At 42.4% G+C, this 27,868-nt stretch overlaps 1 protein-coding gene across 1 annotated transcript in view; it reads right to left on the reverse strand.

The window, feature by feature from the left end:
• Positions 1 to 27,868, reverse strand: part of PRKCH (protein kinase C eta) — a 297,109-nt gene that overhangs the window by 101,987 nt on the left and 167,254 nt on the right. Inside the window, exons 7-9 of the mRNA XM_077464376.1 lie at positions 26,758 to 26,885; positions 19,852 to 19,986; positions 13,108 to 13,281 (exon numbers count right to left, since the gene is read on the reverse strand). Of these exons, the coding sequence (XP_077320502.1) occupies positions 13,108 to 13,281; positions 19,852 to 19,986; positions 26,758 to 26,885 (437 nt within the window). The remainder of the gene's footprint in view (positions 1 to 13,107; positions 13,282 to 19,851; positions 19,987 to 26,757; positions 26,886 to 27,868) is intronic.

A 27,868-nucleotide genomic window follows, 5' to 3' on the forward strand; every position in this document is an offset into this window, starting at 1 on the left:
CTGAAATGTATTCTTCTACATATTTTTGGTAAAAAAATAAAAAAAACATTGAAACCATAACATTTATACAACGATCAGAGCTATAAATAGCCACTGATTACTGTATAAATGTCATTGGCAGGGAAGGGGTTAAAACTAGGGGGCGATCAGGGGGTTAAATGTGTTCCCCCTGCGTGTTCTAACTGTAGGGGGATGGGACTGACTGGGGGAGAAGAATGATCGGTGTTCCTATATACTAGGAACACACAATCGGTCTCCTCTCCCCTGACAGGACACGGATCTGTATGTTTACACACACAGATCCATGGTCCTGCTCTGTCACGAGCGATCGCGGGTTGCCCGACGGACATCGGGGCCGTGGGGCATCGGCTCCTTAGCGTTGCGGCGGGCACGCGCCCCCTATGACGCCCACCTAGACGTCATTTTAATATACGCGGGATATGATGTGGTTAAAGTCTATTTATAGTTAAAACTTTTCTTTATTCCATTTTGGAAAGAGTAAGGGAGGGTTATAACCCCTGTAAGGTTTATTTTTGTCCTCTCTGTCCCATTGGGAAGGTTTACCTTCATTTCCTGTACCATAGCCGAAACAGGAAGTGAGATGAAATCTCTGCAAATTAAAGGAATTTCTTTGGGACCCCAATGTGCTGTTCACATTACATGCAATGTCTGTGCGGTGCGATGTCAGCCATACAGACCCTTTTATTCTGTTCGGACCAGAATTGAATCATATGTGTGTTCACACATATGCGATCCGATTCATGTCCAAACTGTCAGTTCGCAGTACGATATTCAAACTGAAACGGGGGTGTCATTAACATATAATGACACTGCCCAGCAGTTCACATATTGCAGTGTCAACTGCCGTACGTGTTGTGTGCGATGCGGGAAACCGCAGTTGATTCGCAGGGTTTCGCATCGCACTAGTGTGAACCAGTACTTAAAGTGTTACTAAACCCAGGAATATGAAAATAGTTCATCTGCCCCCCCCCCCCCCCCCCCCCACAGTGCCCACAGCTTATACATCGTCTTTTTACATTACAATATTGTCACTATATACCTTTTTGGCTGATCCGTACAACACGGTCAGTGATAAACTGCACAGTTTCTCGAGTGCTGAGAGTTCAGGTAGGAGGAGATTTCCACTGCAGCATGTGTGATGTCAATATCAGGTGACCTGGCTAGTTCAGCTCAACAAGGAAATATTCTCTAGCATAAAAGACACAACTGAGCATGTGCAGGTCGGCTACTCTGCCTGTGTTGGCTGGCCTTCCCCAGATAGACAGTGCATGGAGGGAAGGATCTAGGCATACAGGATAAAACAGCCTTTTTATATAATGCAGAGGATTAAGCCCATAAGTTCCACAGTGAGTATAACAAGTATGCTATTCTGCATATACAGACTGATTTTACTGCTGTGGGTTTAGTAACACTTTAAAGAAACGACCAGAAATAGAATAATGGGATTCATTGCTTTATTATTATTCATTTTATTTTTTCAGGCTTGTTTTCCCTTTATTTTTACTCAGTGTCACTAGGAGACAACTTCACGGCATTGTATTTATAGAGGAGCCGGGTTGTCACCCTAGAACAAGATGTCTTAGGACTACAGAAAACACCCCTCTCTCTCCATCTCCTTAAAGCGGAGTTCCACCCTAAAGTGGAACTTCTGCTCATCTGAACCCTCCCCCTCTCCGGTGCCACAGTTAGCACCTTTCAGGGGGGAGGGGGGTACAGATACTTGTCTAAAACAGATATTTGCACCCACTTCCGGGCATAGACTCCCACGGGAGTCTATGCCTCTGCCTGTCCCACCGTGCTGTCTGCTGGGACACACACGGGTCCCAAAAACAACGCGGACCATTTCCATTGCGCTGCGCGACTCGTACATGCACAGTAGGGAACCAGGAAGTGAAGCCACAATGGTTCACTTCCTGATTCCCTCACCGAGAATGGCCGTGGCAGCAGCCGAGAGCCGAGCTATCGGTCTCGGCTGCCGACATCGCTAGACCCCGGGACAGGTGAGTGTCCATTTATTAAAAGTCAGCAGCTGCAGTATTTATAGCTGCTGGCTTTTAATAATTTTTTTTCAGGTGGACTCCCTCTTTAACAAAATCTGGAGTTGTTCTTCATTTTAAGGAGACAACAGGATACAATGCAAACTGATAACTGTCAGCACAGGCAGAGAGCGCAGAAAACTAGAAGCTGGCAAGATTGCCAACAATATCAACATTCAACAGACATTATTTTTGCACTTACATTACAGATATAAAAAATACTTTAAATGGTATATTTGCCAGACTAAAGGGGTTGATTTTTAGGGTTTACATATGCTTTATTACAGTTTTCCTATTATGTGATCTCATGGATCTATATTGTTCATAGTAGGAGTGCAACCATTTGTGCATTCTTTATGAGTGACATGTAGCGCACCCCCTTAAGGGCCACAGATGAACTAGGATCCCCCACCCTGCACGGCCAGGCACACCGAATTTCTCAGGCACATGTGAGTCAGAACAGTCCGGGACAGCTCTTCCTATATACACTCCACTGCTTCCTCCAGCAATTACTTGCAGAACTCCCCTGGTACACCACTAGTGAATCTGACACTCAGATTAAAGCAAAAGCCTGTTAAAGGGCAGGAACCCAAGGCCCCTTAGATGTGTAGCAAAGGTCAGTGTCCATCCTTATTCACCACTCCTGTGGCTACTGATCTCAGCATTCCCTTTTTAGGCACTGCCAACCCACCTGGCTGCTGCTGCCCCTATCACTAGCCATCCTGGCTAACTTCTCCACAGTCCTCCCAGCCCACCTGGCTGACCTCTCAGAAGCTCTCCCAGACATGCTGACCTGCTCCCGCTGTCCTCTCCTTGCTCCCATGCCGCCAGTAAGGGTTTCCTCCATGTTGTGGGAAATCCTTCCAGACCCGAGGTCGAAGTCAAGGTCACACCCTCTAGCCTCCTCAGCACTCCATATCCATCTTCTACACTACTGACCCTGCTGGCCTGATTCATACCTATTTATGAGGACAGCTGCCCCCTTCCAGCCCCTTTTTGCTGAGAATCCTCATAAATATGCGCGACAGCCCCCGCAGCTTCCACCCACTACACCTAGAACTTTCTCTAAGGTTCCAGAAAACATGAGGAGGCACCAGAAGAGCTCTCAGATTAGTCATCCAGCCTCCCTGATTCACTAAACCCTGACCCAGATTCAACCCAGGCCTGGCTTTTAGCCATGCCAATTTACCTACACTAACAACTAAACTATGTACACCTAGCACACCAGCTAGAGGGTGCTACAGATATTTTCTGTGGTTGCTCCTGCTGGCTGCTTCAGCATAATGATGTAGAAGCCAGCAGGAGGAACCATAGCACCCAATGGGAGACCAGGGATCTGATATACCTGAACGTTTCAGGTAGTAGCAGCACCCATACTGTTCAGGAGATGGAGATGGAGATTTGACTTCTCACCCTATTAAGCCTTTTTTTTAATGATTTTATGATCTTTTGTTTTAACGTTTTTTTTTTTTTTTTACACTTTAAGATGGCAAGTACAAGCACTGTCTGCACTTGGGCTATTACTGGTGACATGCAAGTAGGATTGCCATTTAAACAGAGTTCATTAGGGACTATTATTGTCCTCTCCCATCCCCTGCACTTGCAGAAAACAACGTGAGACATGTACAGTATGAAATCCATGCACCAAATGTCACCTGACCTGACACGGGTTAATGCTTTGCCCTTTACTGGTAGCACAGCAGGAGAGGTCTCTATCTATCACAAGATAGGGGAGGAAAATACTTTGTTTCACATTCCAAACCATTGCTCTGGAACACACAACATCTATTTCCTACACTCTGGGATCTCTACATTTCAAAAACACAACACTGCTTAAAGTCCACCTGCCATGCTAAAAATACAATGCTGACGATAAGAATATTCTGATACCGCCACATACCATCAGAGGTCTCCCCGATTGCCAATATTGCCCCAGTTCCCGGGGTATTCTAATAAGCATGATAAAACGCTTTATAGTTTCGTCTTCAGCCAGCACCCCTTCTGCTACTTCCCATTGGTCAGGGAGGCTGCCCATCATGGTAAATAGGTTTCAGCACAGGAGGAGGAAGACTTTGGGAAGTATGTGAGCCTCTAGGTCCGAGTATTTTGTGTGTTGATGGGGGAACCAAATATTTTTTTGTTCAACATGCCGGTTGAACGAAAAAACAAAAAATGCATCATCTATGGCCTGCCTTAGACCCCTTTCACACTGGGACACTTTGCGGGTGCTACAGCACTAAAAATAGCGCATGCAAAGCGCCCTAAAAGAGCCGCTCCTGTGTCTCCAGTGTGAAAGCCCTCATGCTTTTCACACTGGAGCGGTGCGCTGGCATGGCGGTAAAAAAAAGCCCTGCTAGCAGCATCTTTGGAGCGGTGAAGGGGTGGTGTGTATACCGCTCCTTCCCATTGAAATGAAAGGGGCAGCGCGGCTATACTGCCGGCAAAGCGACGCTGCAGCAGAGCTTTGCGGTAGTTTTAACCCTTTCTCGGCCGCTAGCCGGGGGGTAAAACTGTTGCTAAATCGACAATAAAGCGGCGCTAAAAATAGCGTTGTTTTACCGCCGGGGCCCGCACCACCCCAGTGTGAAAGGGGCCTAAGTGTTCTCAGCACAGTGTCGGAATGTCTTTTTGCATAGGCGTGTGCAGCCTATTGTATTGGGATGTGCACCCCAAAGCTCAAACACACATGCGTGTGTATAGGTATATATGGCCCTGCCACATTAATCTCCCTGCCGGCACAGTGAAAGAGAAGTGCATATACACTTCCCTTATGGTAGATCTGGTAAGAGGGAGATCTTTCTCATCTCCCCGCTGCTACACAGAACGATAATGCTAATGTGCACTAGGTAATTAGGGTGTGTCCAGGCACAACAGACACACCCTTTGCACACGCCTATGTCTTCTCATGAGATTGGGAAAAATAGTGCAGTACAGAAGCCGTAAGGTAGACAAATATACTGCAAAATAACTAATTTATAAAGACTCAACTCTAGGGGGTATAGAGCAAGGGACTAAAAATGTTTAGGTACAAGGACATCATATATATTTCAAATATGTGCAGGCTGAAAAAGTTTCATAACTGAGTGAATAAAATTTAAATTAATAAACATGCTCCAAGAAAGGACTTCGCATAAGAAGCCCTCCTAACATCAGGGCCCCCCCCATCAGGGTTTCCCATACATCAGGGTCCCCATCAGACTTTCCCCCCTACATCGGGGTCCCGATCAGATTTTAACATATATCAGGGTCCCCATCCGAGTTTCCCCCTACATAAGGGTCCCCATCAGATTTTCCTATACATCAGGGTCCCCCATCCAAGTCCCCCCTACATCAGGGTCCCTATCAGATTTTCCCATACATCAGGGTCCCCATCAGATTTCCCCCTACATCAAGATCCCCATCAGATTTTCCCATACATCAGGGTCCCCATCTGAGTCCCCCCTACATCAGGGTCCCCATCCAAGTCCCCCCTACATCAAGATCCCCATCAGATTTTCCCATACATCAGGGTCCCCATCTGAGTCCCCCCTACATCAGGGTCCCCATCCAAGTCCCCCCTACATCAGGGTCCCCATCAGATTTTCCCATGTATCAGGGTCCCCATCTGAGTCCCCCCTACATCAGGGTCCCCATCAGAATCCACTGGAGACTGCGACAGGGATGTTTGGGATGGGGTGGGGGAAGAAGCAGAGACCAATGGATCCAAATCTTTAGTCTGAGAATACACCACTGGAGACTCCTGGTGCAAAGTGGTGGAAGGGTGATAGTCTCAGATTATTTATTGGGGGTTTTTCTCTCACTTCCTGTTAGGACAGGACCTGTGGGGAAATCTGTTCAATGGGACACAAAAGAAAAAAAACAAAAACAAGTAGAAAGTTCAGTCTTGTGGGAAAGGGCTAGAACTTCCGACAATGTTTTCATTGCTGACCATGCCTTCCTGTCCTGGTGATTTCATGTATGGGTGTCACAGAAAGCGGAAGTGAGGAACAATCTTCCCCCAATGTTACCACAGACATAACTAAAAACCCACCTAATATATGTAAACACACATGCAGGATAATGGCAACCCAATCATGCAATCAGAGGTGGCAAGAGCTCCTTGTTTCCACTCACCGTGCCTGACTTGTGATCTCCATCCCACAGCACAAGAGTCCTTCCATGTAGATAAAGTCGCTAACCAGGTGAGGATGAATAAAATGTCTCTTCATTTCATCTAAGGAGTACACATGTTCCAAATAGAGCCAACACTAACGCGTTTCAGTCTATCAACAATAAGGTCTTGGTAGACTGAAACGTATTAGTGTTGGCTTTGTTTGGAACATGTGTACTCCTTAGATGAAATGAAGAGACATTATATTCATCCTCACCTGGTTGATGACTATCTACATGGAACAACAAAAGCAGGGACCAGATGGATTATGATCCATGTAGGAGTTTTTACCTGTTGTACACAAGTTGAACGATCGACTTGTGTACAACAAGCATGTCGTGTTTTTCCTGGAACTATCTTTGCTATTGGCTATAGCCGGGAACTCTGATCATTGTATTCTGCCAGTGGGGAAGGCTCCCTGAAGGCCCTGAAAGGAGAATACAATAGCTCAGTGGAGAGGATCCCCCTCCCACCTTGAATGTGAAGGAAAAAAGACTCATGCCTGGCCTTCCTAAGGACACAACATTGGCCAAGAAGAGAAATAGCAATATATGTTCTTATGTTATAGCAGGCAACCTAATCCCCTGTGTACAGGACAGATGATATCGGTGTCACAAACTATAAATATATATCATAAGTGTGTTTTGCATGACCTTAGATCTCCTCTGCAGCAGATCAATGGGAATTACACACTGATGGTCACCTTGCTGAAAACTCTGGGCACTATGGGGGTACAAGGTTGACTTTCGTGGCATTCCCAGCACATGACCTGAAGGACCCCTTCCCACATGTCCTGACATATCTACACATTAGGCTGAAGTCACATGCCCAAGCTGTCAGCGGCAGCCTGGGGGACACTGCTGATCTATGCTGCAGAAACACGACACTTGTCACTGTGGAATGGCCGCAGAGCTTGCAGTCTACAATTACTCCACATACATTTCATGCAATAAGTAGCAGAGAGCAGGGACCTGTACAGAACATAGACTGATCCTGACATTTAACTAAACACCAGATCAGACCCTCAGGGAAAATGTGTTTTGTCTCAAATGTTGACATCAGCACTGAGATCACCTTAAATGGGAGCTCCACCTTTACAAGCCAAGGAAAAAAATGATATTGCATCTAATAAAGCTAATGTTACAGTTATTAAAGTGCAGCTTTCAGTTTTTTTCCCCCCTTAATTGTCACCTGGTGATCCCGCCAATAACACGCTTCATGCCTCAGTGCGACAACATTAAGGAAGGACTACTGGTGACAACATTGTAGAGTACACAGGGCAGCACTAGATTTCTGTCAGGATCAAAAGATATGAGTTTGCCCTTGGGCTGCATGTTTTTCAGGGAACAAGCATAGGACAGCCCGTTCATTTGATTGGGCTACCCAACATTCAACAAATGCGCCAAAGAAGCCCCTAGACCTTTTTTGGGTGTAATGCTTGGTGTGTTTTTTACTGCACATTTTAGCATGTTGGCCACATTTTGGGCACGACTAGGTTGCCAATAAAGCACAGATGTAAACAAGTGCAGCTAAGGAGTCACTGTCAGGCATCCTGCCACCTCCTGAATGTATATGTGTATATATATATATATATATATATATATATATATATATATATATATATATATATATATATATATATATATATATATATACTCTAACGAGCAGGGCCCTCTGATTCCTCTTGTACCAAATTGTACTGTAACTAATGCCTGCCCTCATGCTGTAAAGCGCTGCACAAACTGTTGGCGCTATAAAAAAACCTGTATAATATATATATGTAAATAGCAAAATATAAGTGTCGCAACACTGTCAGCCAAGTCAATTTGACAGGCAGCGCCACCTAGTGAGCTTAGAAAGATACACAGTTGGGCTTTATTTTATTTTTAAATTAGTATTTTAAAGGGCATTATATATACACTATATTATCAAAAGTATTGGGACACCTTCCTTTACATGAATTTTAATGGCATCCCAGTCTTAGTCTGTTGGGTTCAATATTGAGTTGGTCCACCCTTTGCCCTTATAACAGCTTCAACTCTTCTGGGAAGGCTGTCCACAAGGTTTAGGAGTATGTCTATGGGAATATTTGACCATTCTTCCAGAATCACATTTGTGAGGTCAGGTACTCGTGCTGGGTTGAGGGCAGGACTCTGTGCAGGCTAGTCAAGTTACCTCACCCCAAACTCGCTTATCTGTGTGTTTATGGACCTGGTTTTGTGTACCTTCCCAGCAGAGTTGAAGCTGTTATAGCTGCAAAGGGTGGGACAACTCAATTAGGGCTGAAACAATGAATCAATGATTGAAAACGAATCGAATATGAAAATAGTTGTGGACTATTTTCATAATCGATTAGTTGGTCAGTCGATTAGTTGGCCTGCATTCAGAATGCATTATTTGTTTACATATCCTCTGGATCAACTGTGGGTATAAAATTGGGTATATGGAATTGTATGATATTGTTTATATTATTTTATTTATTTATTTTTATTCGTTTTTTTATGGTTGAACTACATGGACTTGTGTCTTTTTTTCAATCTAACTATGTAACTATATCAGGAAATACAGTGCAGCACACATACAGCTCAGTACACCGTCCATACATGTCAGTAAGTGCCCTGCGGTGGAGGCTGAAAGACTGGAAGTAATATAAGGCATTACATTTAAAGTAAACTTTTATCAGTATTGTGCATTATATTTAAAATGATCATATCCATGAAAAAAAAAAGTCTCAGCTTTTAGTACTACTTTATTATAAAAGATTTATATCCCCCCTCCACCCTTCATATAGCTTCATGTCCAACTATGTTTCACAGTATAAATTAACCCCTTATATTAGTGATTATCTTATTTTTTTGTACTATAAAGGGCTAATTTTTGTTTTTTTAACCCCATTATGACAGGTGATACAAAAAAAAGCATGCTGCTGCTACTAAACGTCTTAGGCCTCGTTTACACCTACGCATTTTTGGTGCTTTTTGCAGAAACACATTACAGTTCATTTAACATGTTTACATCTATGCTTTTTGTGGCGGCTAAATAATATTTGGAAAGGGTCAAGGTCTTTTTTCAATGCGAAACTGCCTTTTTAAAATTTTTTGGTTCAACGGACTGCAATCGAAAAGCTGCATAAAAAGCACGTAGTGTGTTTTTGCCGCAATTTGCGTTTTTTAAATCTGACCAACAACAAATTGCCACCCCAAAAAAAAGCATAAAGAAATGCAAAGCACATATCACAACAAAATCGCTTGTGCAAAAACACACAGCAGAAATAGATTAAAAGCAAACGGCATAGGAGTGAACCGAGACTTATTCAGGCCATACCATGTATCGATTTTCAGGCGATTATTTTTAATCTTTGTTGAATGAAAGAATGTCGTTTTAAACTTTGTGTGTGTGTGTGTGTGTGTGTGTGTGTGTGTGTGTGTGTGTGTATATATATATATATATATATATATTAAATAGAACCACATAGGGCTGTAGTGCCGTATCGCAAAAAATGGCCTGGTCAGGAAGTGGGTAAATTCTTCCGGGGCAGAAGTGGTTAAGATCAGGTGCTTTTAAGCAGCCTAGTAAGGTTTATAAGTTACTCCTTTTGCAGTTTTGTATGTGTGCGCTATTCACTGTGGTTCTATTTATATATAGAGCTAGGCGATTTTCAAAAAAAAAAAAAAAATCTGCGATTTGTAAAAAAAAATAAAAAAAAAACAAACCTCAATGCATGATTTTTAAGTGCCCTCCCAACTCTTTGTCGATCTGGAGCGGTCCGTCCATTAAGGGTGCACGGGCGCAGCCGCCTCTTTCCATGCCACCCCTATATGGTTAATGGATAGATTCATGCATATCATGAATCTATCCAAGGCTGCCGCAGACATCCCCTATTCATGCGTCCAGCCCTTTTCAGGACGCCGGGCGCATAAATTAGAGCGGCGGGGGTGTTTTTTTAAGCACCTGATTGGAGCCATAGGCTCTAATAGGCTTGAAAATGAGGTGGAAATGAAAATGCGCTCAGAGCCCACCCAGGTGTGTTAGAAAAACAAATGAATATTCACTTTTCTAACACTGAATGCCTCTCTGCCAATCAGGAAGCGTTGGTCTGATACCCATTACCTGATTAGCTGAAAGGTCAAGAGATCCTATTGGACGCCTAGGAGGTTGGAGGCAGAAAGCGCCACGATCCACACCACAGGAGGAGAAAGAAAGTCACCGGACACGCTACCTGTCCACTTTCAAGATGGGGTAAATGCAAGGCTTTGATGTCCCAGCTGTCCTCACCTTTGTAGGTGGCTACCAGCTGCCACTGTTGGGTGTATATATATATAAATATGAGAGAGAGAGAGAGAGAGAGAGAGAGAGAGAGAGAGAGAGAATATATGCATATATATATATACACACACACACACAATATATTATATATATATATATATACACACACACATACTTTTCCCCCTTTAATATATTATTTTGCCTTTGTTGTTTTATTGCAAATTTCATTTATTAGACAATTTATTATGAATAATATATATTAAGCTAAAATACATCAAGGCTAGCCATTATGTACAGGTACATTTGACATCCTTGCTGAATGACTCTTGCCAGAAAACCACACAGAATTAGTGCACTCCAGAATGTTTTGCTCAGTGTCACAACCACTTTAAATAAAAGGTTATTAACAGCATTGCGCATAGACTTGCATGGACATAGGAAGGTACAATAATTGTGCTGTGCAGATATTAGGTAGGTCACTCTGTTTTTATATAATTAGGTTGGGACTGTAGCCACAATAGATCAATGTGTATATGTGAACACAAAAAAACAAAAACCTATCGACAAAGTTAGATTTACTGACCACAAGCAGGATCATTGGGCTGATATTTGGGAATATTCCTTTGTTACATATTAGCAAGTGCAAAAAACATAATATTACAACATGTGTGTGCTGTGCAGTTAGCGGCAGTATGAAGCTGATAAATCTCATTTTGTGTGAGTAGACTGACATCGACTTATGGAATCTGCTGTTCCTGGATTCTGTAGAGCGGTTGTATCTAACAATTATTAACCAGACTGAGGTCATCTGTGGGATAAACGCGGCTTTCAGTTTTAGGCAGGCTCCCACAGCAAAAATTCAGATTGGCCTAAAAGAGTCTTTAAAAGGATGTCAAAATTAATATGATAAAAAAAGGTAACAGCATAGGCGTGCCAGGTGTGCCTGGGCCCACCCTAGTAACCCTGTGCAGCACAGATTGCTATTTTAGCAAAGCCCCATTGACCGAAAAATCTGTATATATATATATAAAAAAAAATGTACAAAAATAATGAAAAAAATATAATACTACAGATAAAAACTACTGACGCTATCCACTGCCCTACTGACACCATCCACTGATCTACAGAAAACCGTCAGTATATATACACATGCATTTGAGCGTTGAGGTGCACACCCTAATAATGCAATAGGCTGTGCACACCTATGGGTAAAATATACCATTTATAAAACATTCTACTTGATACACTTTCCCAAAAATACATATCTCAGAATGGTGGAATAGTTCTTCAAATTGATCAGTAAGTGGAAGATGAGGGCTTTAAAGGATTCATGCCCTGGGAATGTGCAGTGCAACTGCACACATACATTTCCAGCTATGTGTAATGTGATGCAGACAGGCGCAGGGGATTAGAACATTCAGCAGGAAAAGTTCAACTGATTTTGATGCAACAGTGCCCACTGCTGGTCACTACAAGATAGGACCACACAATTACATATGACATCCATCAAACAGGAGAATTCTCCAGAGTGGGGACCCAGACAGCAATATCATTTTGAGAAAAGTTCTGAAGTGTCCCAAATGTCTACAGTATTAAAACAAGAGAGTTTTTTTGTTGGGCTTTAAAAGCATATTCCACCTTTTGCAAAAAAAAAACAACAAAAGCATGAACATTGATTTAAAAAAACAAAGAAAAGTTTTTTGTTTTTTTTATGTTTTTCAAAGTATTGCAGTTGCAATCAGTGAATCATAGGTGCAATGCTCATGCCCCTAAAAATCATTCCTCCAGCCGCAGGTCCATAGTGAAGTACAGACATTCAGTTAAGTGTCTTTCAGTCAGGTGTTGAGTCCGGTGTAGAGCTTACCACCCACTGAAAAGCGATCCAAGGTGGATCATTTTTCAGAGGGCAGTAGAGCAGCAGCTGACACATATGGGGGAGGTTCTACATCCCTGTTTTCTGACACTTTTTTTTTTTTTTTTACTGTTTAATTGTCGAATACCAATTTTACACTGTGGGAGCACACCGCCACTGCGGTCTACGTGTTTGGCTCACATTTGCAGTGTGGCCTCATTGATCTCAGTTGCCAACTTTTTCATCTGTCAAACTCTGCAGCCCAATGCCGTGGCCACAGCTTGTGTACAGCCCTATCAGGCTGTAATTTCAGCATTTGTGTAGGGGCCAGGCTGGCGGTTGCTTCCATATTGCCGGGGTGCAAGCGCTAGCTGCATTGTCCAGGTGGCCAACATTTGTATTTATGTCTTGGGAGATCAGAGAGATGCAACGGGTATTTGGATGGATCCCTACCAGGTCGAAAAAAAGTGTTTATTTATTTGTTTCCTGCACCTGGGACCAGAAGTTCTCCAACTTTTCCATTGAGAACTACAAGTCCCTCAGCTGCTGTAGCAGAAGGGACTTCTTGTCTCCCAATTTACCTGCTGGAAGAAGAACCCAAAGATGTAGTAAGTAGGGGGGTGGCTTGAGGGTGGGAGGCGGTGGGCTCTCACAATGTTTCATGTTACACCCTAAATGTGGTCAGAAAGGTGGAATTGGCTTTCAAGTGAGCCCACATAGAGTATGCTCTATGTAAAGTGCTCCTTGAATCCGGGTTCAGCTGTTGCAATGCGGGGACTCACCGGAGTCTGGAAGCAGCAGAAAAGCTGTGTTAGGAACGGATGGTTACACGCCAGAGATAAGATGCGTTTCTCCGTCATGGTGCATTCAACATCATCGTCCTGAAGAATCACATCCTTCTTTAACACCTTTACTGCATACAGGTTATCCCCATCCCGAGACTTGGTAAGCATGACCTGAGGATCAGAGGGAGATTGTAGAACTTTACACTTAGTTACATTTCCATCTGAATTAGTCAATAGTTTAACAAACATAATGAGAATATACCTTTTGTAGGTGCTATCGTCTGAAACTAAGCAATGATGGAGAAATAAAGACACTGAGGTTACCTTCACTGAAAGCAGAGTGTGAAAATGATCAGCTGACACCGATTGTAAATCTTGACTGTGCCTGTTGAATTTGAACTTAAAGTGGAACTTCAGTAGTTTTTTCCATCTTTCCATCTATTAAATGCTCTGCCTTTGTTGTTTTAACTTTGGATAGTAAAACATTTATTTTCTGCCAGTAAATACCTTATACAGCCCACTTCCTGTTTGTCTGTACAAAAAACTAAGGCTTATGACCTCATGCACAGCTCTCTCTCTCGCAAGAGTTTGCCAGGAAGGGAGGGGAGATAAGTCATAAGAGGGCCAATGAGAGCTGCAAAGCTAGAGGAGTGTCTCTGTGTGTCTGTGTAAATCCAGGAAGTGAACAGGCAGCAGCTTCAGCTGCCCACAGTTAAAATGATTGCAGCCAGACTCAGTGGAGGGAGATTTCTGCAGCATATTTGGCAAGTACAGAATCACAGTATTTACAAAATAATATGCAAACTGGTTGGAGGGAAGCTTCAGAATTGGCAAATTATGTGAGCAGACTGCAGTTCCTATTTAACCCGGCCTCCGAAACCTTATTATTGGTCTGGTAACGTGATGAACAGTCTCACTGGCCTATCAGAAGGCTCAGTGGGATTTTAACAGGGGACAACCTCTACTTACTGATATTTTACCATATGCTTTTTTCTAATTACTCAGGTTTGTAATATTTTATATTTGCCCTAAACCGGTTTCACAAAAAATAAATCTTCCCATTACCATTTTTACATGGAATTTAAATATTCCTTCTATTTCTTTCCTTAACAGCCCAGAAATGTTACATGGGTTGAGCCACATGCTTCTCCAAACCAGAGATACCAAGAATGTCCTACAGCTTCCTGAAACGAAGCAAATGTCCGGGAACGGAGCACAGATGTTGGTTATTATACCCATTCTTCAATATACGGACTTGTTATATTGGACTTTCATTAGTCATATCATTGTTTGATATTTGTTACCATTTTATGCTACTGTTATAGCGCTGCATTTTTTATTTTATCATTATCTGTGGAGTCTGCTGAACTTCCATTTCTTTGTTTTAGCGCAGCGTTAGCCTTGGCTCGTTTTATATTCGAATGTAGATAGGCGATTAAAGGAAACCTATTTTGACCAGAATAGGCAAAGCGTGCATTTTCCTTATAGCAGAGTTCCACCCAAAAGTGGAACTTACACTCGTTGTACTCCTTCCCACATTTGGCACCTTTCAAGGGGGTTCAAGATACCAGTCTTTCACAGGTATCCTGTTCCCACTTCCGGAAGCCTCAGCTGCGGGTATTGACCTCACCGCCTGGGCTCCCTCCTTCTTTCACGGCCGCCGGGTCAGTAGGAGAGAGGAGTGGAGCCTCATGCATGCGCAGTAAGGTTCCCAGCGTGAAGCCTTAAGGCTTCACTGCCAGGATCCCTTACTTGCAATGGAGGTGGCATGGAAACATCAGCTGCGGTGCCAACATCGCTGGACTCCAGGACAGGTAAGTGTCTGATTATGTCTGATTATTAAAAGACAGCAGCCGCAGTATGTGCAGCTGCTGGCTTTTTATTTTTGCAGCTATGGGTGGACCTCCACTTTAAGCTCTGTTTGATCTGCATTTCTCTGCCTGTGTTTATGAATCACTTCAAAGTATGGAGATGTACTCCTAGCCAGGTCTTCAGAGTGAAGGTCATACCAGAGAAAACCTGTCAGGCAGGATTTGCAGCATTAAGACACGTTAAAAGGAATGGGTCTTCAACTGCCAAAGTGTCAATTTTCACCTCCATTATATCAGCTTGGCTGTTGGAAATGCTTTTACACTCTATTATTCTTTGGATACATTTATTGCAAGCAGCAACGCAACTAATAGGTTCCTTTGCAGCACTGGGAACCTGGGGTCAACACTCTCTGATGACTATTTGCATATAGTTAGTATGAATTTCCTTTTTATTTAGGTTTCCTACAATCCACAAACATACATTAACTGGTTCGTCAACAAGAGGGTGTATGTGAGTGCTTCTCTGACTGTGTTAGGGGTATTGGAATGTAAGTTCCTTTAAAGTGTATACACTATTCATTAATTCCTGTACTACTTTGGTCCAACTTGGGCACAATTTCAGCCCATTGATTTAAATTTAAGTCAGATGATCATCTAAACTGATCCGACTTGTGGCATGCAACTTGTGCTCTTTTGAAGGGGAACAGCACACAAAAAAAACACCATAACCTTATCCAAGCACAAAGCTTGACAGGTCAGAAAAGGGGGAGGGGGGAGCAAGGGGGTGGGTGCTTTGCCCTGGGTGGTGATATCACAAGAGGGTGGAGTCTCCATATGACATCACTGATGGCCACGCCCCATGGCTATATAAGAAATGTCAGACAGCGGGAGCCGAAATAACAGTGGGAGATAGTGTCAGCGGAGGGAGAACCAGCAGAAGAACCAGAGGAAGAGGACATCAGTGGAGGGAGAAGACCCGCTGGAGGTACGATGGAAGACATTCTTCATTTGTAATAGAGGACTTGGTCAAAACCTGTGTACTGTTTATTTTTGACACTTTTTTGGGGTGAATGGGTAGGCCATACTCATTCACATCATTCACATTGGGGGAGGGCAGGATCTGGGGGTCCCCTTGTTAAAAGGGGCTTCCAGATTCCGATAAGCCCCCTGCCCGCAGAACCCCAAAACCACCACCCAGGGTTGTCGGGAAGAGGCCCATGTCCCCATCGACAAGGTGCTTTGGGGTGGGGGCGCAGAACCCCCCTGCTCCAAAGCACCCACCCCACCATGTTGTGGCCTGGGACACTCCCTCGTACACCCCTTTTCTCATCTGCTAGTCTGCGTGCTCAAGTAAAGGTCTGGTATGGATTTTGGGTGGAGAACCCCACACTTTGTCATTTTGGGGTGGGGTTCGCCTTGAAATCCATACCAGACCGAAGAGTTTGGTATGGTCTTGGGGGGACCCCACGCCATATTTTTTTACATTTTGGCGTGTGGTTTCCCTCTCAAGATTCATACCAGACTCAAAGGGCCTGATATGATCGGATCAAAGTCGGAACCCGTTCATTGAAGTCGCATGGAAGTTAGACATGAAGTTGGATCAGAAGTTGTCTGACATCCATGTTGGAGCAGTGTGAACCTGGCCTTAGGGATGAGCTCTGGCGTGTTCAGATATTAATCGGAACCCACCTGAGTGAGCCAACCAGTAAGCTGTCACTGTACTGGGCCAATCACCTGCGGCCAGAGCAGTACAGTGTACAGTATACAACGGGGAAAATTAAGAACACAGATAATATATGTTGCAGGCTGCTACCTACTTATGTGGAACTCAGTAGGAGCGGAGGAGGAAGTGGCAGAGTGCATATTTCTCTTGAAAATTGGAATGGGGAACTGAAACGGTCTAATAAAATCATGTCTGGGAAGAGAAAGTTTCCATATGCCTAAAAAAAAGGATTGCTTCACCAATGCTGGGGCCTAATGTATGGAAACTGGAGTAAATCTGAAACTGGTGTTTATAATAAACCAACTACACTTGGAAAATGGAACAATATGATTTACGGTTATAAAAAGGTAAAAAGTTTGCCCCAGTTTCCACAAATCAGTACAACACTTAGACCCCTTTCAAATCTGAGCAGGAACTTGCGTTCTATGCACATTTTGGAGTGTTTACATTCGTCTCGCATAGGCTAGCCCATTCACTTAAATGGGCTGACCTATGCGTGACAAATTCCCCAACAAAGCTCCAAAAAACTTTTTTTGGAGGGGAGCGTGGGGCAATTTTTCATGGTGCGTGTGCCACACAACGTGCATTTGCTACCGGAGCTTAGGGTGTCATTAACAATTACTGAGAACTCAAGAGCAACACGTATTTACAGTGTATTTATAGCACATTTCTGAAACGTGCAGCAAAATGCGCGTTTTTCTGTGGTTTTGTCGCTCGTTCCAGAAACACCCAGGTGTGACTGTAGCCTAAAGTTTGCCATACAGGCAGATATCTCTTTATCTGTAACAATGCAAACTTTTAGGCCTTGTTGCCATGACATGCGTGCACCATGCAGGGCCATCTTTTCTTTGGCATGGTGATGCACAGGTGCTGCGTGCATCCCCATGCAGACATCCCATTGGTGTCTATTGGGACACACGGCTGTTCGGACACAACCACCGTGTCCCAATATGACATGCAGGGTTGGGTTTGGGAAACCACATGTCATATTTGGACACAGCGGCTGTGTCCATGCAGCCTTGTGTTCCAGTAGACACCAATGGACTGTCTAAATGGGGATGCATGCAACATCTGCATTGGCAGAACACTGCCCCATGTGGCACATGGTGGTAATCAGCTGTGTGAATGTTATAAATCTGAAAGCTTCACAAGCAGAAAAGGAAAAAAGGGTTCCTATTAAACATCTAAGCCCTTGTACACACGGTCGGACATTCCGACAACAAAATGTGCCGGATTTTTTCCAACGGATTTGGTCCGAAAGTGGTGTTGCATACACACGGTCGGACAAAGTTGTCGGAAAATCCGATCGTTCGGAACGTGATGAAGTTCAGTCATTGCAATGGGACTATGTTGCGGCTAGTAGCCAATAGCTTTGGTCTCGTAATTTGATCTGAGCACGTGTGGCACTTTGTCCAATCGGAATTCTCTACAAATGATCGGACGAAGTCCGATTGGATCATGTTGTAGGAAAATTTTATATCCAGCTCTCAAACTTTGTTGGTCGGACATTCCGACGGAAAAAGTCCGAAGGAGCCCACACACGGTCAGATTATCTGACAACACGGTCCGATCGGACCTTTTCCATGGTAATGTCCGACCATGTGTACAAGGGCTTAAAGGAAAAAAAAAAAAAAAAACAGTATTAGTTGTCCACTTTACAAATTAGAAACTGTCAGATCTGATGTGATGAAAGATGATATAGCTTGATCATAGGGCTCCATGACTGTATGTATTTATATCAACCAGCTCAGCTCATGAAGCTAAAACAAAAGCTAAAACACCAGAATAAACCCTCCTAACCTTCACAGCCAAGGAAGTTGGCGGTTTGATCTGCAGTTGCCCTGGTGCTGCTCGTGATCAGTTATGACTGCAGCCATTTGATGGCTTAACAGTTCCGTAGCAGCAGTTATAGAGAGCACAAGCAACTGTGACAATTATCATTCACTGGATTTCAGGAAACTGAAGTTGAAGGGTTTAGCTCCTGCTTTAATCATTTGTCTACAGGGCACTTTCACCCCCTTCCTGCCCAGGCCAATATTCAGCTTTCAGCGCTGTTGCACTTTGAATGACAATTGCACGGTCATGCAACGCTATACCCATATGACATCTTTAGAATTTTTTTTACACAAATAGAGGTTTTTTTTGGTGATATTTAATCACCACTAGGTTTTAAAAAACAAAACAAAAAAAACATGCATAGTTTGTTATAAAAAATGTCTCTGGCTCTGATGGACTGCACTGATGGGCACCGATAGGTGGCACTAATGAGGAGGCACTGATTGGCAGCACTGGTGGGCATTGTAGGGACTGCCCTGGTAATCAGGACACTGATAATAAGTGCTGTCTTTATGAGTTTAGAGAAGCTGGCTCTCTTCTCTCCTCACACAGTAAGTGTTGATAACCAGCTTCTGTTTACATCCGTGATCAGCTGTGATTGGACACAGCTGATTACGTGGTAAAGAACCGCTAATTGCCCCTTTACCTCAATCTGTGATCAGCCCTGAAATCTGTTAGATTTATTACACAGGCTAAACAATAAAAATCTCTGTGGTTATGACCAGCTTTAGGCCTCATGTACACTGCTGCTACGAACGTTTAGGAGCAGTTGGTCATTTTTTTCAACTGCCCCCGAACTCTTCTCTGTTATCTTATCAGTACATGTGCACAGGGTCATTTATAGTCGTTTCTAGGCAGCTGCGTTTAGAAGCTTTTTTTGGAACGCAAAAAAAATGGGTTCATAAGCGGAGCTTAGAGGCATTTCAAGCGCCAAATGCTTCTAAACGCGGCTAAACACGGTAACTCGCATTTAGCCGTGTTTCATTTACAAGCGTTTTTCATTTTTGGTTATTTTTTAAAACGCTTATAAAACGCAAACATGGCATGTAAACGCGGCAAAACAGACGTTTTAAACGTGGGTTACTATCTGTTAAGTTAAATCGTTCAGGAGAGGTTGTAAAAACATCTCGTGCACATGAAGCCTTGCAGTCATATGGCTGAAAATAAAGATCCTTATCCTTGTGTACAGCTTTGTGATATGATCTCAAAATGTCTTCTGCTTCAAAGTGTTCTTGTTGCTTATAGCAGCCGTATCCTTTGCTGTGGAACAAGGAATGTGAGAACCCCATTAAAAGCTACAGACCATACAGTAATTAAATGAGGCCACCTACAGTACAGTATGTTGCAATGTATTTCAATTGGATTACAAACCTTTCCAAAACTGCCTTTTCCCAACACACGAAAGAAGGTGAAATCCTCAATTCCTAATTTGTACTGTGAAGACATGTTGGAAAGCGAATCGTCTTCAGAGCCATTTTCAGATCTTGCAGGGCTGCCGTCAGAACACTACAAAGAGAGTCCGATTATAGTTATGCTTTGCCAAACAAATGATGGATTGATTTTATGACAACCAGCCTGCCCATAGATGGGTAGAATCTCAGACGGTCTCTACTGAACTGAGATTCAATCCACCTATGGCCGGCTTTAAGGTAAAAAAAGGCTTGGGAAATATGTAATGGGAAATAATAGCAGTCACTTGCTTGGGCTCCTAGTACTGTGATATTGTATTCTGAGCTGCTACAGTATGTAATGACATCATGCTCATAACTATGATGTAATTACATGAATTCAGGGAACCTCGGATAGAAGTTTCTGTGAATGTGGAAAGTTTAAAATAGCCCTTGTCTACAGAATAGGGGAGAGTAACAAAATCTACTACTGAGGATTCAACCCATCGTTGTTATCTACAGGGCTGTCTTTAACACAGGGAAAAAGGAGAAGCTGCCCCAGGCCCAGTCATTGTTGTGGGGCCCAAAGCAGCTGCCTCATACTTGAAGCCCCCCCCCCACCCCCGTCTGCAAATAGTTAGTAAGTAGATTCGGGAGAGCCCAAGAAACAGTTTGCCCAGGGTCCAATAAATATTAAAGATGGCCCTGGCATCTATATATGCAAAACAGACCAATGATACCCATCGGACTGTTTTAAGTGTACATCACCACCCATACAATAATTTCCATATAGTTAAACAAATATTTACACTTTATTAGCACTAGCACAATTGAAAACAAAATGGCTGATTGAATACAAACACAGAATATCTTTGTTTTTACACAGTATCCTTTTTTTAACCGGGGACATTTTTCCTTAGCCATATATTAACTGGTGCTAGTTCTCATCTGTGTTCTAAAAAGACCACTTTTCTCGCTTTCTGGTATTGTTTTTCATTGTTTGTGCTTGTGCGATTCTTTATGCAAACATAGTTTCTAGTGCTTTTAGTATGTATTTCCTGTTTTTTTGTGGTTTCTACTAACTATACAATTTGTGACCATATCCTGTATGCTCCTGCTCAATGTTCATCATAAATAATATCAGATAGTGAAAGAGCATCCATTTTTCCCTTTCATTGTAGTTTCCATGAATAAAGTTTCTTGAGATGTATGTTCCATTTATATAATAACCCCATTGTGTATTATGACAGTGTGATAAGAATACTTCTCTACATTAAATCGATACAATTTGTGTTTCTATTGTTATAAAAATCCATTTACAAAAAAATAAAGTATTTTTTTAATATGTGGTTACCATTTTATAATATCAAGCGACCGTTGGACTTTTTATAACAAAATATTTATACTTTTTATGAGTCTAAAAATGATATGGTGGTAGGGGACTCAATTCTTAGGACAGAGAGGGCAATCTGTCACAAAGACCTGAAGCTCCAAACTGTATGCTGTCTACCGAGCGCTCGGGTTCGGCACATCAAACATCTGGTAGACAGATTACTGGGAGGGTCTGGGCAAGACCCGCTGTCAAGGTGCACGTTGGCACCAATGACAAAGTCAGAGGCAGATGGAGTGTCCTAAAGAAAGGTTTTAGGGACTTGGGAGCAAAATTGAGGGAAAGGACCTCCAAGGTAGTATTCTCAGGAATACTACCGGTACATTGAGCCACACCAGAAAGGCAGAGGGAGATTAGGGAAGTAAACAAGTGGCTGAGTATCATTAGCAGTAATCAGCATGGATTCATGAAGAATCGCTCTTGCCAAACCAATTTACCTTCTATGAGGAGGTGAGTTGCCATCTAGATAAAATGCTTTTTCAAAAGCATTTGACACAGTTCCCCATAAACATTTACTGTACAAAGTAAGGTCCATTGGCATGGGCCATAGTGTGAGTACATGGATTGAAAACTGGCTATAAGGGCAAGTTCAGAGGGTGGTGATAAATGGGCAGTACTCAGAATGGTCAGGGGTGGGTAGTGGGGTCCCCCAGGGTTCTGTACTGGGACCAATCCTATTTAATTTGTTCATAAACGACCTGGAGGATGGGGTAAACAGTTCAATCTCTAGATTTGCAGATGATACTATGCTAAGCAGAGCAATAACTTCTCCACAATATGTGGAAACCTTACAAGAAGATCTGCACAAATTATGAGGTGGGCAACTACATGGCAAATGAGGTTTAATGTAGAAAAACTAAAAATAATGCATTTGGGTGGCAAAAATATGAATGCAATCTATACACTGGGGGGGGGGGGGCCTCTGGGGGAATCTAGGATGGAAAAGGACCAATGGGTCCTAGTAGATGATAAGCTCAGCTGCGTCTAACAAAGCAAACAGAATATTGGTGTAGCACTAACCCCTGAAGGAGCTGCTGGTTTTATTCAGGTTTACCGTTACCTCACCTGCTCGCTTCTTCATCTTAGGGGAGTCCCGTGGAAAGTAGCCCAAATGAAGATATATCAGACACGTGGTCCTTTTCGAAGATTTATTTAGGGGTAACACCAAAGAAAGACAAAATACACGGTCCTTCAATAGAGGGTTAGAGGACAAAGGGGAGTTCAGGCACCTAGTAATTGCGAGTTAGAGGTATTAGTCAGATCCACAGGACAAACAGGCTTCCTGAAGACGTTAACAACGAAACGTACGTTGGAGCGGTACTTGGTCACGCTATTCGGCACCACTTCCGGCCCTCTGGTTCGGCGGTCTGCAGGCCTGGAACACACGCCAATATCGAATGCAGAAGGACCTTTTCCTTTGGTCGGAGAGTGAGTCTTTCGGTCAGAGTGAGCAGTCCCAGTGCCAGGTCAGGCACATAACCATGTAAGGGGCCTTTTGGCTGTCTGTTGTTTTATCCATTTTTTTATTAAAGTCAGTATTATGCTATGGATCTTTTTGTATTTTTTCATATTTGCCGCTTGAGTCTGTGAAGGGATACATACCATCTACTATCATTTGCATTAGTATCCATATGAGCAGGCATTATCCTGTACAGGCGTTGTTTGACTTACTTTTTAATTAAAGTGGTCAAACGGATCTGGTAAGCAGTTTGGATTTGCATCTTCACAACTGGTGTTTTGCTGCGTGTTTGGTGGAGGGAGTCGCAAGCCCTTTTCCCGATTTGCTGCTATATCACGATTAATATCTGTTTTCCACATTTTGGATCTGCAGAATTTATCTTTGTAGAGACATGTTATTGGGACTTTACATTGTTAATTATTATAATATTTTTGGTGGTTCACCAATGTTCACTATTTTTTCAGTGTAATTATTGTCATTATATATATGTGCATATGTTTACTCTGGTGATTATTATGTTGTTTTAAGCATTTTTGTCACAGTTATTGTGAATTTGTGGTTTAGAAAATATTTTTTGCAGAGCGCCCCTAATTACTGTTATCACTCCATAGGTGGTTTTTTTTTTTCACTTTTCCAGGGAGCTGCTTTCTGTGTTTGTTTTTGGTTTTATTTATTTTTTCACATGGCGCGGAATTTGCACAGTTGAATTTCAACTGTTTTTGTCCACAAGACCAAAGATCTGTCAAAGGACATCAGGAACAAGATTGTAAACCTGCACAAGGCTGGAATGGGCTATAAGACCACCAGCAAGAAGCATGGTGAGAAGGAGACAACTGTTGGGTGATTATTCACAAATAGAAGAAATACTAAATAACCATCAATCACCCTCGGTCTGGAGCTCTGTGCAAGACTTCACCTCCTGGTGTATGGCTGATCATGAGAAAAATGAGGAATCAGCCCAGAACTACACAGGAGGAGCTTGTGAATGATCTCAAGTAGAGCCGCACGATTCTGGAAAAATTGAGAAGCACAATTTTTTTGCTTAGAATAAAGATCACGATTCTCTCACGATTCTTGTGGCGTAACATCATCTTTGACATTATACAAAAAAATTTGTATGACTTTACTGTTTTTTTTTTTAATTAATTGAAGTGTATTTATTTCCAAAAAATTGTGTTTGAAAGACCACTGCTCAAATATAGTGTGACATAAAATATTGCAACAACCGCCATTTTATTCTCTAGGGTCTCTGCTTAAAAAAATATATATATCTATTGTTTGGAGATTCCAAGTAATTTTTGCGCAAAAAAAATACAGATTTTTATCTTGTAAGCATATGCCGCCATGGATTGAAATCTGGAAGCGCTAGGCAAGACTCCCCCCTCAAGAAGGCACATGTACAGGCCCGTCTGAAGTCTGCCAATGAACAGCTAAATGATTCAGAGAAGGACTGGGAGAAAGTCCTGTGGTCAGATGAGACAGAATTTGAGCTTTTTGGCATTAACTCGACTGTTTAGAGGAAGAAAAATGCTGACTGTGATCCTAAGCCCCTGTATACACGGTGGGAGATTTCCACAACCAAATCCGTCAGATTTTGTCTATCGGATCTTGTCCGAAACTGTTGCATACACACGGTCGGACAAAGTTGGCGAAAAATCCGATCTTTCAGAACGTGATGACGTAATTTCGTTACGATGGGACTACATTCAGGCTAGTAGCCAATAGCTTTGATGTAGGAATTTGATCTGAGCATGCGTGGCACTTGGTCCGATCAAAATTCTCTACACACGATCGGAGTATGTCCGACCGGCCCAGTTGGTCAGGAAATATTTCCAACATGTTGGAAAATTGGGTCCGACGGATATTCCGACGGAATCAGTCCGATGCATACCACACACAGTCGGATTATCCGTCGGCACGGTCTGGTAGGACACATTCCGACGGATTCTCCGACCGTGTGTACAAGGGCTAAGAATACCATCCCTACAGTCAACCACTGAGGTGGAAACATTATGCTTTGGGGCTGTTTCTCTGCTAAAGGTACAGACAGACTTTTTATTTGTATTATATTTTACAATCTTGGATGAGAACCTTCTTTCCTCAGCCAGAACACTGAAGATGGGTCACGAATGGGTCTTGCAGCATGACAACAGGCCAAAACATACCACCAAGACAATAAAGGAGTGGCTCAAGAAGAAGCACATTAAGGTCATGGAGTCTCTAGACCTTAATCCCATAGAAAATTTATGGAGGGAACTGAAACTTCGAGTTGCCAAGCAACAGTCAAGTAACCTTTAGGATTTAGAGAAGATCTGTAAGGAAGAGTGGACCAAAATCCTTCCTGAGATGTGTGCAAAGCTGGTCACCAACTACAACAAATGTCTCACCTCTGTGCTTGTTAACAAGGGTTTCTCCACTGAGTATTAAGTCATGTTTTGTTTGGATACCAAGTACTTATTTTACTCACTGAACTGCAACTCAATTGATAACATTTGTATCATGTGTTTTTTTCTAGATTTTTGGTTAATATTCTGTCTCTATCATTTAAAATACACCTATGATAACAATTATAGACCCTTCATCTCTTTGTAAGTGGGCAAACGTACAAGATCTGCAGGGGATCGAATAATAATTGTCTCCACTGTATATATCTAAAAAAAAATTATATATATATATATATATACACATACATACATATATATATATATAATTCTTTTTTTTTTACTTTCTTCTTTGTATCACTCTTGATGTTGAACACTTATTGTTTTCTATTTATTTGCATTTATTTTAAGACCCCGTTATTTTCAGGGGTTGCTTTGGTATATAGGAGCAGTCTTACCAAAGCGATTCAGCTTAATCATGAAATTTAAATCATTATTCACAATACTGCTGGATATTAATAACAGGAGATCTAATGCCTCTTAGTATGTACAGTATCCAGAATATCCTTCCATTGCTTCCACAACAGAAAGAACGGTAATAAATGCTGCCCTTGCCTGCCATCTTGTGGATATTTTGGGGAACACATTTAAACTAAAACTACTACAGTTTGAAATGTTGCATATGAAAGATATAAATAACTAGTTTGGGTATACACAACTTTATGAGGGTTGCATACTGAAATAAAATAATTTGTTTTGCTTATAGTAGTTGATTACAAAAGTCCTTTCATATCCTGATCTTGTCAACAGGCATACTACAGGTATCTGGAATAAATATCAACAAATGGATTGTTCTTGTGTCCATAATCGGAAATAAAAATGGGATTTGAAGTCACTGTGACACTTTAAGCAATACACAGTAGGGGCCATTTACAAAAATAGGTTTACAGCCTATGTCAACAAGCTTTTGTTTGCGTCAGCACTACTCATTTTCCCCTATAGTTCAACAGAACCCCAAATCACTTGAAGTGTATAGCTGCAGCCTAGTAGGCCAAATGACTTTGTGAACAAACTCTGAAGAATCTCAAACTGATGTCAAATGGAATTAGAAAACCTCTGATAGCAAAGTGTATTTACACCTTAACAAAAGCTGTTAAGGAGGCAGAAAAAACAGGCAGTTGAGCTGCGTTTTTACCCTGCAGCCTCAAAAGCTGCCAAGCCGGCTGTACAGGAGTATACATATGCCACAGTTGTGATGGTTTACATTGTGATACAGCAAAAATCACCCCTTTGTTGCTTTTGTTTGGCAGTACATCCTGCCAAAGGTGACCCATTCAAGTGACTAGGACCACAGCACAACCGCCCCACAAACTGTGTGCAGTGCATGGATGAAGGTATTTAAGGGTTAAAACAGGTAGTGAGGAGGATGCCTCCTTACTGTCTGTCAAACCCCTCTGAAAAGTGATCCACTTTGGATTCTGTGGGTCAAAAAGTCCTCAAGGTATTTGTGTTGCTACTAGATTTAAATAGCTTTTTTTACTAGTGCAGATGATAATGGAAACAAGCTTCTGGTCATTACAGGTGATCGTTACATTGCACTCCTGTACTTACTGTATACCAGCATCAGATATAGGTCTCTTTTTTGTTCCATAGCCTTACCCGTGTGACCGCAATGTTTCCTGGCTGTAGGCCCATCCCCGCCAAGGCATTTGCCAGCTCCACGGAGTTCACGCCACAGTTATGGGCCACGTTTGCCTCGCACCGCTTGTGAACATTCATTTTACACACTGCAGAGAGAAAAGGATGAGAATGTTATTAAATACTACAATTGACCACTGGAGACCAACCCGGGAACTGGGAAAGATGTTCAAGAAACACAGAAACCTTGTTCAAAGGACAATTGTCACAAAGCTCAGACAACATTCAATGTATGTAGATTTGTTTTTCTTCATTAAAGTGTATGTCGAGCCAAAAACGTTCTTTTCATTTTGGATAATGTGGGGAAGGATTATTACCACCGTCAGGTGCATTATTACCACCGTCAGGTGCAGGTCCATGGCTCTGTCTGAGAGATTTACCCTCACTTCCTGTCCTGCTGACAATGCCTTACCAGACAGGAAATGAGAGAAAATCTCCAACAGGGACACAGAACTAAACATCCAACAGCATTTCAATACTCTACCAAAACACAATTTTATTTTGGTCTGTGTTTCTGTTGGAGAGTTCCCCTCACTTCCTGTCTGGTACGTTGTTGTCAGTAGAACAGGAAATGAGGGGAAATTTCTCTAAGGATATATTAAGATACAAGACTAAATCTCATTTTACCTCTGAAGCCCAATCTGCATACCTCCTCACTGCCTGTTTTAACCCCCCAGTCAAATGTGCCACATTGCACAAAGTTGCAGGGTGTTTGCGACGTTTCCCTATTGACTTGATTGTGTTTGGTGGGCTTGCCATCTGCCGATCCTTGAATGTTGTGTCAACTTTGCCACGGGTTAAGGTGGGCGGGTTGGTGGGTGGCAAAATGCATCTCAACCGCATATATTTTAACGCCCCCCACAACCACATGTCTAACCAAGGCCTCAGATAGCAATAAAACCTGACAGGGGTTCCAAAGTATGAAGAAAAAACGTTTTTGGCTGAACATGCACTTTTTACTTATTGATTTCATCAGTGATGAAGACAGGAGTTTGGAGAAAGCTCATATACAGCAAGCATTGCTCGTAGATTCCCCTGTAAAACATTTTTCTCTTTTTCTCTTTTTGGATAA

This window comes from Lithobates pipiens, unplaced genomic scaffold (assembly GCF_037356315.1).
Source record: "Lithobates pipiens isolate NorthernLeopardFrog02 unplaced genomic scaffold, aLitPip1_a1.2 Scaffold_30, whole genome shotgun sequence".
In the NCBI taxonomy this organism is placed as follows: Eukaryota; Metazoa; Chordata; class Amphibia; order Anura; family Ranidae; genus Lithobates; species Lithobates pipiens.